At 50.4% G+C, this 17,046-nt stretch overlaps 1 protein-coding gene across 1 annotated transcript; it reads left to right on the top strand.

Annotated features, from left to right (window-relative positions):
* Positions 1-10,470: 10,470 nt before the first annotated feature.
* FAM43A (family with sequence similarity 43 member A) lies at positions 10,471-13,779 on the top strand. Its single transcript, XM_036114404.2, has one exon. It carries the CDS (start codon positions 11,511-11,513, stop codon positions 12,801-12,803), a length of 1,293 nt encoding a protein of 430 aa, XP_035970297.2. The 5' UTR covers positions 10,471-11,510; the 3' UTR covers positions 12,804-13,779.
* Positions 13,780-17,046: the final 3,267 nt, after the last annotated feature.

Genomic DNA, 17,046 nt, shown 5'->3' with positions numbered 1-17,046 from the left:
AGTGTCAATAATTTAGCAGCCCTTTATTTGTGGTTATTGTAAGTGATTAACTTAAATCACTTCAATCAAACATTGATTGCCTGCTGGTGCAAGTCGTTCTGTGTGCAATGAAAAGTGTAAAAGACCTTTTGCTTTGGTGATAAAGGCTATAAGATTCTATATATATTATATTAGAACCTATGCATTTTCCCCCAAACTCTTATAGTTTTCTTTTTTAAGATTTTATTTATTTATTTGAGAGAGAGAGAGAGAGCAGGGGAGCAGGGGGAGGAGCAGAGGGAGAGGAATGAGCAGACTCTGCTAAGCATGGAGCCCAACACGGGGCTTGATCCCACGACCCTGAGATCATGACCTGAGCCAAAATCAAGAGTCAGACACTCAACTGACTGAGTCACCCAGACGCTCCCCACAACTCTTGTAGTTTTATATGGAATATCCAGGGTCTTTTACCTACAGATGACTTTGTAATTATTTTTTTCCTCATGGTAGTCAAATGAGAAAGGGAACTTTTATTTTTCTGAACCCATTAAACAGTAACTCCCCATTCCCACCTTATGCATTTGTTTTTATTTTTTGGGGGGGGGCGGAGAGAGGGAGGATCCTAAGCAGGCTCCACGCTCAGGGCAGAGCCCAACTCGGGGCTCCATCTCACAATCCTGAGATCAGGATCTGAGCCAAAATCAAGAATCAGACACTTAACCAACTGAGCCACCCAGGTGCCCCTATTTTTCTGAACATTTAGTTGCAGAAATTTAGTGCAGAAATTACTTGCAGAAAAAAAATTGCAATAAAGTGAAGCAAAGTAAAGGAGAGTAGACATAGAATTAATAATGACCAACTCTAAAATCTGCAGCTAGAAAGTGCCAGGCTTTTCCCATTCATTCGTTCATTCATTCACTCGTTCATCGCTAGGCTCCAGGGATTCAGCATTGGACAAACACCCTGCCCCTATGAGCTTAAATTTTAGTGGTTGTCAGCCTGCAGAGGGACTCATCCAAGGTTAAATAGCTCAGGTCAGCAGTGGAGTCATGAACCACACCGCCAGTTAGACCCTACTTTCCCAGAATAGCCTTCTAACCACTCCCCTTAAATCACTCTAATAAATACACTAACAAGTGTTAGCATATCAACTTAGATGGTGAGGGAATGAGAAAAAGGTGAAGGAAGTGTGACTAGCCTCGGGAGAAGGGACTCCAAGGGTATATGGGGGCTATTTCTAATTATGTGAAGGACTGTTCTAGGGAAGGGAGAGAAGATTGCTCTGAGTAGACACAAGGCAAGCAGAACTAGAACACATGGGTTGAAGCTACAGAGTCACAATTTTAGTTCTAATTTGTTTGAACCTTCTTACAATCAGAGTGGTTCAAAGATGGAGTGGACAGCTTTATAAGATAGTGAGCTCCCTGCCACCAGGGGTGTTCAAGCAAAGGCTCCATAACCAAGTGTCAGGATGTTCTAAAGCAGGTTCATTCACCAAAGTGGGGGTTGGAATGGATGATCACTAAGGTGCTTAATGGATTTCTTACCCTGAGAGGTTCCCGTCCTCTTCGCACTACTCTACGTCACCCCAGTATTTGACATAACAGGGCAACAGCGATGGTCTCAGAAAGGGTGCTCGGTTGGCAGTCACAGGGCAGTGTCTTCACCATGTAGCTTGGGGAGGAGGTGACACCCTGCCCTGCTTGTCATGTGAAGGCCGAGGGCACCGTGAACCACCCTCTAGCAAATTCAGTCATCCTAGTTAGTTACAAATTATGATATCACAAGCGAAAATGTTAAGGGGCTAGGTTTTTGTTTTAAAGCTAACCATGCAGGGGCTGCTGATTTCTCCTCCCTCCAACTTCAGAGGGGACAAACCAGTCTGGTTCCTGCCTCTGGGAGCACCGATGAGAAAGGCTCCCTCATAAGGCTCAAGGTTTCGCTTCTTTTGACTTCTGTCTCATGCCTTTGCTTTTCTGCCTGGGTGCTGTGTGGGTGGCAGAGACTGTAGACAAGCAGGCTGCGAAAGGAGGGGCGTCAGGGCCAGCATGGGCCAAAGGGTGACCTCGGGAGTTTGTAGGGGTCTGACTTGTTTATTGTTCCTCTCTCATTCCTGCAATTTCCTGTCATGACCTCTGTTTTGAGTTGAATGGTGTATCTCAAAAAGACAGATTATAGTCCTAACCCTAGGTTCTTGTGGATGTGGCCTTATTTGGGAAGAGGGTCTTTATAGGTGTAATCAAGTGAAGATGAGGTCATACTGAATTAGGGTGGGTCCTAATGCAATAACATGTGCTTTTTTTTTTTTTTTTTAAAGATTTTATTTATTTATTTGACAGAGAGAGAGACACAGCGAGAGAGGGAACACAAGCAGGGGGAGTGGGAGAGGGAGAAGCAGGCTTCCCGCGGAGCAGGGAGCCCGATGCGGGGCTTGATCCCAGGACCTGGAATCATGACCTGAGCCGAAGGCAGACGCTTAACGACTGAGCCACCCAGGCGCCCCAACATGTGCTTTTATAAGATACAAATTTGGACACAAACAGAAAAAACACGGGGCGGGGGGTGGCGAGCATCATGTGAGGACAGATAAGTTAAGGAATGCAGATATAAGTTAAGGAATGCAGGGATTGCTGGCTAGTGCCCGAGGCTAAGAGGCAAGGAAGGATGCTTCTTTATTTTGGCCTCCGGAATTGTGAGAGAAAAATTTCTGTTGTTGTAAGCCACCTGTTTATGGTAATTTGTTGTGGTGGCCCTAGGAAACCAATACAGCCTCCTGCAATCTCAGGACTGGCAGGGAATTTGCTCAGCTCACAAACTGGGAGGCCAGGGCCCAGAGAGGGGCAACATCTGGGACCCTCAGTGAGTCAGGATGGGGATGTGGGTGTCTGAGCTCTGGCTCTGATCACGGCAAGTCCCTGCTCAAATGCCCAATGACTCACCACAGCTTGGGAAATGCCTCTACCTGCCATTCAAGGCCCCCAAAAGTCAGGCCCCAACCTGACTCACACACAAAGAGCTAGACTATGGCGGTCTTAGACCAGTTTCTTAACTCCTCCGAGCCTCAGTCTTTTCCCTCTAGTGAAGAGAACATCACGGACCTCACCACACTCTTATGAGGATGAAACATCTGGAAGGATCCAAAGCATTTAACACAGTGGCTGACACCTAGTAGGTGCTCAGTATGCTTGAGTTCCCTGCTTTTGGCCCAGTTGTTTAGTGTTCAATACTAACCACTATGTACATGGGCCATTTTCTCCCTCTGGACTTCTCTCTCCTGTCTCTGTCCATAGCAACCTGCTTGTCCTTCAGTGGAGCATGAAGCCTACCCCCTCCCTGATGAGTGCCCTGGTATCTTCACTGTTTGACCAGAAGTGATTTTTCCCTGTGAGCCCCCAGTGCTTTGTGTAAAGCTCAGCCTGTGTTAGCTCAGATCACACTTATTTGCACCTATATCACCTCCTACAGCATACAAAAAGTACCTCCTCGAGTTCTTTCTGAATCAACGGATTCTGGATTATAACCTCCTTAAAGGCGAGACCATGTGCATCTCCCAGCACCTAGTGGGGAGAGGCCAGTGCCCTTAACATTTGTGATGGAATAGCTGTTACTTTGCCAGCTCATTTGCATAGGCTCGCTAAAGATGTGCCAGGCCCACATGCCCAGAGAGAAGTTCCAAAACAAGAGACAAACGAAAACACAAGTTGCATAATATCCTTTCTCAATGTGAAAACCTCCAAGCATTTACCAGGCACATTTAATTTCGTTGGTACTTCTTTATGCTATTTCCTGTAAAATAAGATCTGCTACAACTCTCATTGTTTTTGAAGTGAAAGCCCCAGAGAGATTAAAGGTCATGGGGCAGAGCGGAGGAGCCCAGTGGGCCACCAGACTCTCATGGACCTGGGCGTGATCTTGACCGCTAGAGAGACCGAAGTCTCACTGTGTAAATCTCATGACAGTCATGCTTGACTCTGACCTCTTTGGTGGCAGTGACAGCCAGTAATAAGGGGACTTTCCATTAAGGGGCCCAGTGAGTGGCAGCTTAGATTATGGGGGGAAGTGTTTGGTTGATGAAGGCTGAGCCCGCCCAGTCTACCAGATGAAGCCATGAGCCCCCCAAACATAGCCCTTCATAGAGGGAAGAGGGAGCGTGACATGTGCTCTGCATATTTGTGTATTTAAAGTCTCTGGCTTGGGGCGCCTGGGTGGCTCAGTCGTTAAGCGTCTGCCTTCGGCTCAGATCATGATCCCAGGTTCCTGGGATCAAGTCCCGCATTGGGCTCCCTGCTTGGCCGGGAGCCTGCTTCTCCCTCTCCCACTCCCCTTGCTTGTGTTCTCTCTCTAGCTGTCTCTCTCTGTCAAATAAATAAATTTAAAAAAAATCTTAAAAAAAAAAGTCTCTGGCTTTATGTTTAGCTGAAGGAGAGAGCCTTGAAATGAGATTCAGGCCACCTGGGTCCTAATCTGGGCTTGACTGTTAAATAACGATATACCCATGCATGTGCACTCTTGGGACCTCAGTTTCCTCATCTGTGGAATCAGGAAAGGGGGGGTGACTAGCTTGTCCTGAAGGGGGTCACTTGGGTGGCTCAGTCGGTTGAGCATCCGAACCTTGATTTTGGCTCAGGTTCTGATCTCAGGGTAGCAAGGTCGAGCCCTGTGTCGGGCTCCATGCTCAGCATGGAGTCTGCTTGTCCCTCTTCCTCCCCTGACTCTCTCAAATAAATAGATAAATAAAATCTTAAAAAAAAAAAAAAAGATTGTCCTGAAAGGCCCTTCCAGTTCTGACCGCCTGTGCTTATGATAGTCCAACTGCTGTGAAAATAAACACGGGGTTAATATTTGTTCATTGTACAATGTTTATTGTATACTGACTTGGTGGCAGGCATTGTGCTAGGAGCTGAGGACAAAAAGATGAATTCAGTATAGTTGCTGCTCTCCAAGACCTCACAGTCCAGTGAGGGAGGCAGAGTTAAAGACAATAACATTACAATAAGGAAGTTCAGAGGTAGAGATGCAAGGAGCATGGAGAAGGAGTTAGGGAGGACTGGGCCCCTTTTCTGGACGAGATGGTCCCTGAGCTGGCTTTTTAAAAATGAGTAGGGATCAGCCAGGGGAAGTGGCAGGAGGAGGTCATTCCAGTTAGACAGAATCACTTAAGCAATGGCATGAAGACAAGAAACAGTCTCAGGCGCATGGTGAGAAGCATATTCTCCATGGCTGGAACAGGACTTAGGAGGCCAGGAGAAGTGGCGAATGAGGCTGGCGGGGTAGGCAGGTGCCAGACCTGTAAATTCCCATGTGTTATGCTCAGAAGCTGAGGCTGCAGCCCGTGATTGGTAGGAACCCACTGAGTGGTTATAATGGGAAGGGTTACAAGGTCACATCTGTGGTTTGGTATCAGTGTGGGGGGTGGGTTTGAGGGGAACAGGTTCAAAGGAAAAGAGACTTCTTTTTAAAAAAGATTTTATATACTTACTTGAGAAGGGGGTGAAGAGCAGAGGGGGAGGGAGAGGGAGGGGGAAAGAATCTTCAGCAGACCTGGTGCTGAGCATGGAGCCCCACATGGGGCTCCATCTCACGACCCTGAGATCATAACCTGAGCTCAAACCAAGAACTGGTCGCTCAACCGAATGAGCCACCCATGCGCCCCAGGGTGCCTGGAGGAAAGGAGTGGGAGAAGGTATGGATGTGACTGAGTGAGTGGGTTAGTTGGGGGTTTGCACACAGTTAACATTGCTCTGACTGCCTTGGTTTTCTTGAAGAAGCTCTAGGTCCTGTGCTTGGCTCTGCTGGGGAATGGGCAGTTTTGGAAGAGTGGTGAAGACTGAGGGTTCTCACTGAGGCGAGTGGGGGAGGAAATGGAATCAGGAGAAGAGAAGAGATGGCTGGCTGGGAGGTGTTCTGCTGCTGTAACAAATTACCATAAACTTGGTCATAAGTCAACAGAAACTTACAATTCTGCAGGCTAGAAGTCCAACACAGGTCTCACCGGGCCAGAATTGAGGTGTCACGGGATCTCCTTCGTGGACGCTCTGGGAGAATTTGTCCTGGCCTTTTCCAGTTTCTAGAGGCTGCCTGCATTCTTTGGCGTGTAGCCCCTCCCTCCATCTCCAAAGCCATCAGGGGAGGGTTGGGTCCTTCTCACATCACATCACTCTGACCCTCTCTCTGCCTCCTTCTTCCACTTAAAAAAAAAGTCGAGTTGAGATGCATATACCATAAAATTAACCATTTTGAGGTCAACAATGAAGCGATGTTTAGTGTGTTCACAATGTCGTGCAACCACCACTTCTATGTAGTTCCAAAGCATTTTCATCACCCCAAAAGGAAGCCCCATATCCATTAAGCAGTTGGTCCCCATTCTTCTCTCTCTCCGACCCCTGATAACCACCCATCTGTGCTCTGTTAGGTGAATAGATTCACCTATTCCTTATAGTTCATATGAATGGACTCCAATGACATGTGACCTTTTATGTCTGGCTTCTCTCACTTAGCATACTGTTTTTGAGGCCCCCACCCCCACTTTGAAGGAGCCTTGGGAGGGGGAGAGGGGAAGGATAAGAGGCTAGGAAGGAATTGATAGTGGGAGGAATGAAGTGGGCCAGGGCAGGGCTCCCCGAACTTCAGGATGTGTTCAACCACGGAGGAGTTTCAGCGGAGATCCTGATTTAAGGGATCCAGAAATTGGCCCAGGGGCTCCTGGTGCAGCCAGTGGGTGAGTTCACTCTGTGACGGATGTTGATGTCAATCCTGGAGGTCTTGAGGAGGTGAAAGAGTTGATATAATAGGAGTTAGAAATGAGGAGGGCTAAAGAGCCAGAGGCTGTCATCACACAGTAGGATTTTTTAAGCTGGAGAGTCCTTGAACCCCCTGAGCTCATTCCCACCTTCAGGCCTGCATGTTAGCCTCGCACAGTGCTATCCAGACCTATAGTTGTGAGTGTTCTAGTACCCACATTAAAGAGGTAAAAAGAAACAGGCCAAATTAATTTTAATAATATAGTCTATTTAACTCAACATAGCCAAAATATTATCATTCCATATATAATTATTATAAGATGATTGAGATATTTTCATTCTTCTTTTTCAAAGTCCTGGAAATCCAGTGTGTATTTCACACCTGCATCACACCTTGGTTTGGACCAACTAGATTTCAAGTGCTCAACAGCGACACGTGGCTTGTGACTTCCTTACTGGTCAGCACAGGCTAGAATGTTCCTGCATGCCTGACTCCACCTCCTTGAGATCTCTGCTCAGAGACACCTTCCCTGACCATGTGGTCTAAATCAACCACCTTCTGCTCTTAGCCCTGCTTTTTTGTGTGTGTTGAGACTTACCACTATTTGAGATTTTATTATTTGTTTGCTTATTCTCTGCCTCCCTGTAGGATATAAATCCCATGAGGGCAAAGACCTGTCTGTCTGCTTTAATATCGTATCCCCAGCAACTACATCACATCCACCATAGACTCACAGCAAATGTTTATCGAATGACTTTGAGGATCCCAGGTTAGTCATTGGTTGTCTCTGAAGCTAACATGCATTCCGTGGAGTGTTGGGGGAGGAGGCCCGAGAGGGAGGATCATGATGCAAGAAATAAGGTGGGAGAAAGCCGGCCTGGATGCTTTCTGTGAGCTCAGAGGCTGACTCTCAGATGTGAAGTCAGAGGCCAGGTTTCTTGCCCGCTGTGTCCTGGCTGTGTGTGGATTCAACCACTGCCTTATCCTGTTCTGGGAGAAACCAGCCCACCGAATGGCACTTCTGCATGCCACCAGTAGATGGGGCAGCATCACACAAAAAAGCCTGCGGTCTGATGCAGTTTCTGACCTGGTCCCCAACTGCCTTGGCTCATGTTGTTCTGGAACTGCCCTGTGTCTCAGGTCCGTGGTGTGGGCTCATAAATGGTGCCACCAGTTTTCCCGGCTGAAGAAACTCAGCCTCAGTTGTGACGAGGTGAGGCCGGCCCCAGAGGCCAGCCCAGGCCCAGGCCCAGCTCCAGGCCCCAGGTCCAGGCTGGCAAGAGACAGCCTGGTCCTCCTCCTCCTGGGTCTGTGAGCACCAGCACAGACACTGACTCACACGTCAGAGTGTTCACATTTGCCTAGAACCTTTCTGTCCTCCCGAGGTTGAAAACAAATTATGGAGAAGGTAGTCCAGGCGTGGCGGAGACCATTCCACAGGAGCAGCTCTGTGGGCCTCCGCACCCAGAACCGATGCCCTCGCTGCCTCGGAGAAGCTGGGCCTGCCAGTGGAATCCTCCCTGCCATTGTGGTCTACGGCTCTCCCTGCTACCGTGTGATGCCCGAGGCAGTGCCCTTGCGGAAGCTGAGACCAGCCTTGGCTCCCACCACTGGTCCTTCCTTGTCTTCCCCAAACCCTTCTGAGCCTTGGACCTCCAAGCAACTTGGAAATGGTACCTGCTTGAACATGACATCTACTATCGTAGAGTTTAGACTTCGAGATTATGGACCAGCTAACGGTCACTTAACACAGGTTAATCTGGTGTGTTTTTTTTACCAGACTTTTCGGTTTGGAGCAATACAGTCTACCTGATTGCCACCACAAGATTTTCCAGAAATTTGAGCAGAAGAGGAGTTCACTTTGGCTTAAATGGCTTATTATAGTCCTAACTAGTTCATTCCAGCACAAGGCCTGGTATCCCTCCTTTAGCCCATTAGTGCAGCTGGGGGGTAAGGCATCACAGCTCTGGTCTAATGAAACCCCGGGGCAAGAGTCAGCCGTAAAAAGGCCATTCCTTCTCTCAGATACTAGGGAGGCCCAAAAAGCACCATCGGGAAACTTTCTACTCTCATTGTTATAATCATTAAACTCCATCCCAATCTGCACGTGTGCATGCATTTTCATGTCCTATAATCCTGCTGTCCTCTATGTCCTGAAAGCCCTTTAGTTCTTCCCCGCTTGGAGAAAGCCTGCTCATTCTTCAAACATCAACTTCTGTGGAGCCTTTTCTGATTTTCCTACTCAAAACGAACCTTCTCTTCTTCCAGCTTCTCATAGTACTTTGGGTCTTTCTCAGGGCACGTAGCTCTGTCTTCCCGTTCACACGCATGTCTCATTCATTAATTCAACAATCAAGTGGTGTCTATTTGGGTACCAGGCACTGGGGGACACAGGGTGCTCTCCTAGTTTCAGTGGAAGCCCAGAGCTGGGTGCAATTTACATCCTTCATTGGACTGGGAGCTCCTTGGAGATAGGAACTGGGTCTGCTCCTGGCTCAGCGCCTGGCACCAAAAAGTACTCAGAAAAGTTACATTGAAACTCAGCACCAATGAGTCTGAGAAAATTGGGTTAGAATTCAGAAAAGGTTATTTAAATTTCAAAGAAAGGTTAAAAGTTAGCAAAGGTAGGGCTCCAGAGAATTTCCAGGAGGGGCTACAGTGGTGGTTCTGAAATCAGTGGTTTTGGCATGGAAGCCAAAGATCCCCAAGATCCCCAGTGGATGGGGCCTGTGGAGTAAAGGGGTCCACTCTCCTCCTCCAGGACGAACTTGGGAGTTTGATGCAAGATCATCTGGACATTTATCACACATTCCAGCTTGAAGTTTTTTTTTGCTTTGACTGAGCAGACCATAGAGGCAAGCAGGTTGTTTTGAGGGTCCAGAAATGAGTTATCAGCCAAGGGTCAAGCTGGTCAGATGACTGAAGCTACACTGTTCAGTCAGTCAGCATGGGAGAAAAGCATAATAATGTGATTGTCATTCCTAGTGGACGGTGGCTGAGCATTATTAGACAGTGAAATAAGAAAAGGTCATTTGGATTTTCACTAGGAATTCTTATCCAAAATGTGTCAATGATGTAATAAAACTGAATGACTGACCTGCCAAAATAAAATGAGTTCTAACCACACATAAGCATTACTTAGAAATTGTATGGGTCTCAGAAAACTCTTCTCTGAGGCCTGAGAGCAGGAGGGGCTACTGCTAGGGATTAGGCGCAGGAAGCACTTTATTTATGGGCTATATACCATATTGTTCACTCCAATCACCGCATTATGTTCATCTCACTTCTATCTGCTTGTCTGTGGGGAAAGGGCTCCAAGATCCTAAAAGAGAAGTCTCTCTGTTTTCCTTGCTTCTATTACCTTTAATGAAAAAAAAAATTGTGAAAAAAAATAATACTAAACAGCACCCAATCATTCTCAGAGATCTGTCACACATGGAAAGAACCACTATTTCCCCAACCTTTTTACACAGTAAATTAGTCTAAATCCCACGTTCTACCACTTCCCCAGAAGTTTCGATGTAGACGTACATTTATTTAATGAGTTGCAATTCAGCCCGAGGGTGGAGTGTCAGAATTCAAGTTGCTTTTCCCAAGGGGTAACCCCAGGTCTTCGCGATACCTGTAGATAAATGAGATGCTGGTAAATTTGAGATGTAATTGCGGGATGGGACTAGTTTCCCCTTTCCCTCGACAAATGGCTGCAACTAGGTCCCTTTAAGAGACCAGGGACCCGCCGGGCGTCCGAGCCCGAAACGCATCCTCTTCTCTGCTCCTCCCCTGTCCCCGAGCAGCGAATGGTTCGCGCCGGCCTATATTTACCCGAGATCTTGCTCCCGGACCGCAAGGATGTGAGGCTGGCGAGCCGGTTACCGCTCGCAGCACGGGACGGGCGCGCCGCAAGGGCGGGCAGCAGACCTCGGGGACCTCGGGAGCGGAGTCGGACACCCCCGGAGGGAAGAAATGAGGTAGCGACCGTCCCGGAGCCAACCATGCGCGCGCCCCACCCTCGGCGCCCCGCGCTGCCCCGGCCGAGCCAGCCGGGACAGTGAGCCCGCCGAGCCTGAGTCCCCGCGTCGGGCCGGAGCGAAGATGCAGTGAGCCACAGGCGGAGTGCTGCGCCGGGCCCGCCGCGGCCAGCCGGGGCAGCATCTGACTGCACTCCCGGCAAGCCGCACGTTCTGGGACCAGCCCAGCCGAGGGGCTCTCGGGCTCCAACACCCCTTGGGGGCGGGGAGCACTGGCCCCTGGGCACGCTAGCTATCGAGTTTCCGCGGTTTCTAGTCCCAGCCCTGGGGAGTGTGTGTTTGTGTGTGTGTGTGAGAGAGAGAGAGAGAGAGAGAGAGCGGTGGGCCTTTCCAGGTTCACCGAGGAGTTCCTGCATATTCTCGCCCCGTCCCGGCTGCTTTGGCTGGGGCACCCTCTGTTTGCGCGCGCGCATCTCTTTTTAACGTTCCACTCTGATTTCGTCTTTCTCTCGTTTTGTTTGCCTAAGACTCTTTGCCCTCGTCCTTGCCCTGGCTGGGGTAAATCTGTGCGCGCTTTCCTCCTCCCCCCGCCCCCTCGCAGCTGAATATTTTCTTCTCTTTTAAAATTTGTACCCGTACCCCCTTCGGCGGGGTCTCTGAGCACGATACTCCCTAACCCCCTCTCTACCACTGGACCACTCCCAGCAGAGTTTTATTTTTCTGTCTTGCCCGGGCCGAGCCCGGCCGGGGCGGGTGGCTCAGCGGGTCTTGTACCCCGCGCTCCGCCGCCGCCGCCCAGCTGCGCGGGGGCGCCCTCCGGAGATGCTGCCGTGGAAGAAGCACAAGTTCGAGCTGCTGGCCGAGGCGCCGCCACGGCAGGCGTCCAAGCCCAAGGGCTACGCGGTGAGCCTGCACTACTCGGCGCTCAGCTCGCTGGCGCGGGCGTGCCCCGAAGGCGCGCTCAGCCGGGTGGGCAGCATGTTCCGCTCCAAGCGCAAGAAGCTGCACATCACCAGCGAGGACCCCACTTACACCGTGCTCTACTTGGGCAATGCCACCACCATCCAGGCGCGCGGCGACGGCTGCACTGACCTAGCGGTGGGCAAGATCTGGAGCAAGAGCGAGGCGGGTCGTCAGGGCACCAAGATGAAGCTGACTGTGAGTGCGCAGGGTATCCGCATGGTGCACGCCGAGGAGCGCGCGCTGCGCCGCCCGGGCCACCTCTACCTGCTGCACCGCGTTACCTATTGCGTGGCAGACGCGCGGCTGCCCAAGGTCTTCGCCTGGGTATACCGGCACGAGCTCAAGCACAAGGCGGTAATGCTGCGCTGCCACGCGGTGCTGGTGTCCAAGCCCGAGAAGGCGCAGGCCATGGCCCTGCTGCTGTACCAGACGTCGGCCAACGCACTGGCGGAATTTAAACGGCTCAAGCGGAGGGACGATGCGCGTCACCAGCAGCAGGAGCTGGTGGGCGCGCACACCATCCCGCTAGTGCCGCTGCGCAAGCTGCTCCTGCACGGACCCTGCTGCTACAAGCCACCGGTGGAACGCAGCCGCAGCGCGCCCAAGCTGGGCTCCATCACCGAGGACTTGCTCGGCGAACAGCAGGAGCAGGAGCTGCAGGAGGAGGAGGAAGAGGAGCACACGGAGGGCTGCCTGGAGGAAGAGGAGGAGGAGGAGGAGGAGGAGGAGGACGGTGCTGAGGACGGACACCCGGCAGTGGAAGAGGCCAAGGCGCAGCGGGCGCTGGTGGTGGCTATGCACTTGGAATGCGGGGACTTGCTGGACACGCTGGAGAGTGGCCGCGAGGAGGCGCTAGGGGGCGGCGGGGTCTCCCTGGGCCCTGGGGCTGGGCCGTCGCCTCTGCTGCTGGGCAGCGCCTCCGACATGAAGGCCGAGCTGTCCCAGCTTATTAACGACCTGGGAGAGCTCAGCTTCGGCAACGACGTGCGCAGCCTGCAGGCCGACCTGCGGGTGACGCGCCTGCTGTCCGGCGAGAGCACCGGCAGCGAGAGCTCCATCGAAGGCGGGGGCCCGGACGCCACCTCTGCCACCGCCGGGGACCGGTCGGGCCCTACTGACGGCGCCAACCCAGAGGAGCCCCTCTCGGGTTGAGACCTCAGCAGCCCCCTGCGCGCGCCCCTGGCGCCCCACCGTGACTCCCCACCCGTCTTTTGGACAACCCCCTTCTCCTGCGTTCCCCGCCCGCCCCCAGGAAAGGGGAAACGGGACACTTGAGGCCCAGAGTTACCCTGGCCCTCTCCTGCAGCACATTTGGCTCTGTTAGAAGCGGGGCTCAGGTTGCGCGTGGAGATGTGCGAGGGGGCAAAGTGCACGGAGGGAGAGAGAGGCAGGGCCCTGGGGGCCGGGGGTGGGGGCTGGGGGATGGTGAGGGAAGGGCCCGCTGGTTAGCCAAGTCCTACCGGCCAGGGATGCCTGCCTGCCGGCCAGTTTCCTGTTTGTGGGGCAGCTGGGGCCTGAGGAGGAGGGGTTAATTTCCTCCCCTGACAGACCCAATAACAGGGAGCCGCCTAGCGCTGTCACTGACATGTCATTAAAAAATATTTTTTTTCCTGCTCTCACAACGTTTGAGGCTGAAATGCCACCTCCTTGCCCCCAGTCTTTTTGGTGCGAGAGCTTGGGTTGTTTACCTCAGACTCAGACCCTTGAAATTCTGCCAAATTCCTCAAATAACTGTTTGGGGGTGGTGGTGGTGGTGGTGGTGGTGGTGGGGAAATGAAAGAAAGTTGCATTTTGTTTACAGTTAAAGACATCTAATATCTTTAAAAAAGGAGTTTTCCTTTAAAAACACACACACCTCCCTCCTGCTCAAACGATCTCCCTCCATGATACTGTGTAACGTATTTTGCACTGTTGTGAAGTATTTTTGACATTTTTTTTTTTTTGTACATAACTGTGTTCTCGGAGTTAAATGTTTTTATCTTTTGCTGTGCAAAAGGGACATGTAAAATGTTGTTCAGTTGTACATACAGAAATGTGTATAAAACATTTTGTTATTTTCTAAGAGTAGCACTGCTCTGGTTCTGTTTGCACGCCAGTGGGGAGAGAATAAAGAGGACAATTCACGGAACAGGTGAGCGTCTGGAAGTGCTGCTGAAAATGCTGGGGGCCATGGGGCTGGAAGAGGGCCCGGCCATGGGTGTGAGGGTGCGGTAGGACAGGGTTCGGCCTTTGCAGTGCTCGCAGGTGATTCCAGGAGAACCCGCTCTGCATAGTCCAGGGCTTTTGTTGCCATGGCTGGGGCCAGCTCTCAGCTTCTCTTTGAGTGTATCCTCCCATATTCTTCCTGCAGTAAACTGTGGGGGTGTGGACTTCTTCTGGTCTCTCGGAGTTAATTCTTGGAGATACAGGCTGAGGTCTGTTCCTCACTCCCAGACTTGTGAGGTGATTTAGGGAGGAATGACTTTCAAGGTCTTCTGGGGTTTTACCACCTTCTTCTGTGGGGTTCACCTTTTCCTTTACAAACAGCTCAAGGGGCTTTAAAGATCAACCAGAGACCTAAAGAAAGTGTACCTGGGGCTCTGTGAGTAGTGGGGCCATCTCTGTTTTTCCTGGAGGAAAATCAAGGAGAGAGGAAGGTTGGTAAGTTCTGATCATGGCCTGAATGAGTCATGGCGCAGGTGGGGCGGGTGGGGAGGCCAGCGGAAGAACCTATTTCCTTCCCTTCTACAACCCAGCGTGACCCAGTGGGGGAATGGTCTGGAGGTCAAGGCAGACGAGAACTGTTAGAGCTTGGTCTGTGTGTGTGTGTGTGTGTGTTTGTCTCAGGGTTTTCAGGCTTTCTGTGAGCTTGTTTCTGTTGTAAACTCCAAACAGATGTCTCTGGTTTGGCTACACCCGATCAGCTGGAAGTTGTAATAAGACGCTGCCAAAACTGTGCCTTCCTCAAATTATTTTTTTCCCTTTGCCCCTTTGGGCTCCATTTCCTGTGTTGCAGAAATGATCCCACTTTTGGCCTTCCCTGCTGTCCTGAGGCCACTCTGCTTTGTTTTCATCATAATTATGTTTTGGGCAGCTAGACCCACAGATCCTGAGGAGTCTGGAATTTGTTGGAACCATAGAGGGAGGGTGAAAGATTTTCTTCCTAATCAACAGGAGTGGTTTGGGCATAAGATTAGCTTTAGAAACAAAAAGCAAAGGGTGGATGGGAAATAACTAAAAAATACTCAGAACCACTTTTTTTTTTAAGATTTTATTTATTTATTTGACAGAGAGAGACACAGCGAGAGAGGGAACACAAGCAGGGGAAGTGGGAGAAGGAGAAGCAGGCTTCCCGCCGAGCAGGGAGCCCGATGCGGGGCTCGATCTCAGGACCCTGAGATCATGACCTGAGCTGAAGGCAGACGCTTAATGACTGAGGCACCCAAGCGCCCCTCAGAATCGCTTCTTAAGGGCATTAGCACAAGGTCCAGGCCTTTGAATCTGTTATATTTTGGTTTGGTTGAGAGTCCCTGCCCCTCTTCCCAAATACCTCAGATACACATCATTGCATGAAATTTAAAACCCCTAGGTAGAGAGAGGTCAGGAGAGTCAGATCCTCTCCTCCCCAGATACTCACACTACATGCCTTCCATAGAGCTCTCACTGGACTGGCAGCCGGCTGTGTGGCCCATCACTATCTTGCATGACTGGATTTCACATTTGAAATTATTTTCACACATTGCCAAGTTCCTCTGCTCTTTGAAACTGATAAGAACATTATTATTATTTTTTAAAGATTTTATTTATTTATTTGACAGAGAGAGACACAGCGAGAGAGGGAACACAAGCAGGGGGAGTGGGAGAGGGAGAAGCAGGCTTCCCGACGAGCAGGGAGCCCGATGCGGGGCTCCATCCCAGGACCCTGGGATCATGACCCGAGCTGAAGGCAGACGCTTAACGACTGAGCCACCCAGGCGCCCCTGATAAGAGCATTAAAGAGGGTGAAAATCACATGGTTAATACTTGGTGGTGGGGCAGGGTCCCTGTGTCTTCATTCTTTTTTTTTTTTTAAAGGTTTATTTGAGAGAGAGAGTGTGTGTTGGGGGGGAGGGGCAGAGGGAGAGGGAGAGAGAATCTCAAGCAGACTCCCCACTGAGTGCGGAGCCTGATGCAGGACTCGATCTCACGGCCCTGAGATCATGATGTGAGCCGAAATCAAGAGCTGGGCACTTAACCGACTGAACCACCTAGTTGCCCCTATCTGTCTTCATTCTTAATCAGTTAATGGTCTAGTGACAATGCCAAGGTTGGCTTTTTTTTTTTTTTTTTGCATTTTTTTTTTTAAAGTTTTTTTTTATTTATTTATTTGACAGAGACATAGCGAGAGAGGGAACACAAGCAGGGGGAGTGGGAGAGGGAGAAACAGGCTTCCCACAGAGTAGAGAGCCCGATGCGGGGCTTGATCCCAGGACCCTGGGACCATGACCTGAGCCGAAGGCAGACGCTTAACGACTGAGCCACCCAGGCGCCCCTAAGGTTGGCTTTTTATCTGTGACTGATGGGGGTGTGATGATTGGTCAGAAAGTTCAGACAAATGACATTTAAACCAACACCATCAATAAATGTAAGGCAACTGTCTCTTTAAAGTCTGATTTTTCCAGTTATCTGATTTATAAATAGGGAAGGGGGGCTTAGGGGTTGAGGAGGGAGGAAGAAGAAAATAAGCAGACTGCAAAAGAACCAGTTCCCTCCCTCACTCCTGGTGCCCTCCCCTTTCCTCCTTCCTCCCCTCTACTTTTTGGCTTTTATCCCCACTGCACCCCATAGCCCTCCGGCTGATGTAATTCTAGAAGAGATGCGAAGGTGATACATGATTCACCTCTTCTTACATCTCAGTCTTCCAGGGATGATATCACTAGTGTAAAAAGAGAAGTTTGAATGAGAAAAAAACAAATACTGAACACTAATTTGCTCCTGACACTCGGAGGGATAAGAGTGGTGTGCCCAAAGCAAAACTAAGTACTTAGATGAAACACACCTTCCAGAGAGCACCTGAGGTCTGGTTTACTCATCACGTCTAGTTTTTCCTTCTTGCGAGGTGAGGTTCATGTTTCTCCTTTGCGTAACCTGATGGTACTTTAAATGCAGTGAGACACTTTCCACATTCTTCCCCAGCCTAAGTAATCCTCTGTGTCCAACAATGCACCATTGACTGCGTGAAAAATGAAGTGACTTCCGGCGGCAAGAGAGGTCTTGCCGGTGGCAGCGCAAGTCCACGGAGGGGGCGTTTCATCAACCACAAAAACATCCTCCCACGTTCGCTTGTACCATTTGTGGTGTGTGTTGATGGGGAGCGAGGGAAAGGTAGGACAGTATAAAATAAACAGTAGTATTACAGACATTCTCAACACTTAAC

This window comes from Halichoerus grypus, chromosome 1 (genome assembly GCF_964656455.1).
Source record: "Halichoerus grypus chromosome 1, mHalGry1.hap1.1, whole genome shotgun sequence".
Taxonomy (NCBI): Eukaryota; Metazoa; Chordata; class Mammalia; order Carnivora; family Phocidae; genus Halichoerus; species Halichoerus grypus.
Note: the sequence above shows the minus strand (reverse complement) of the source record. Positions and strands in the feature narration are given on the sequence as shown.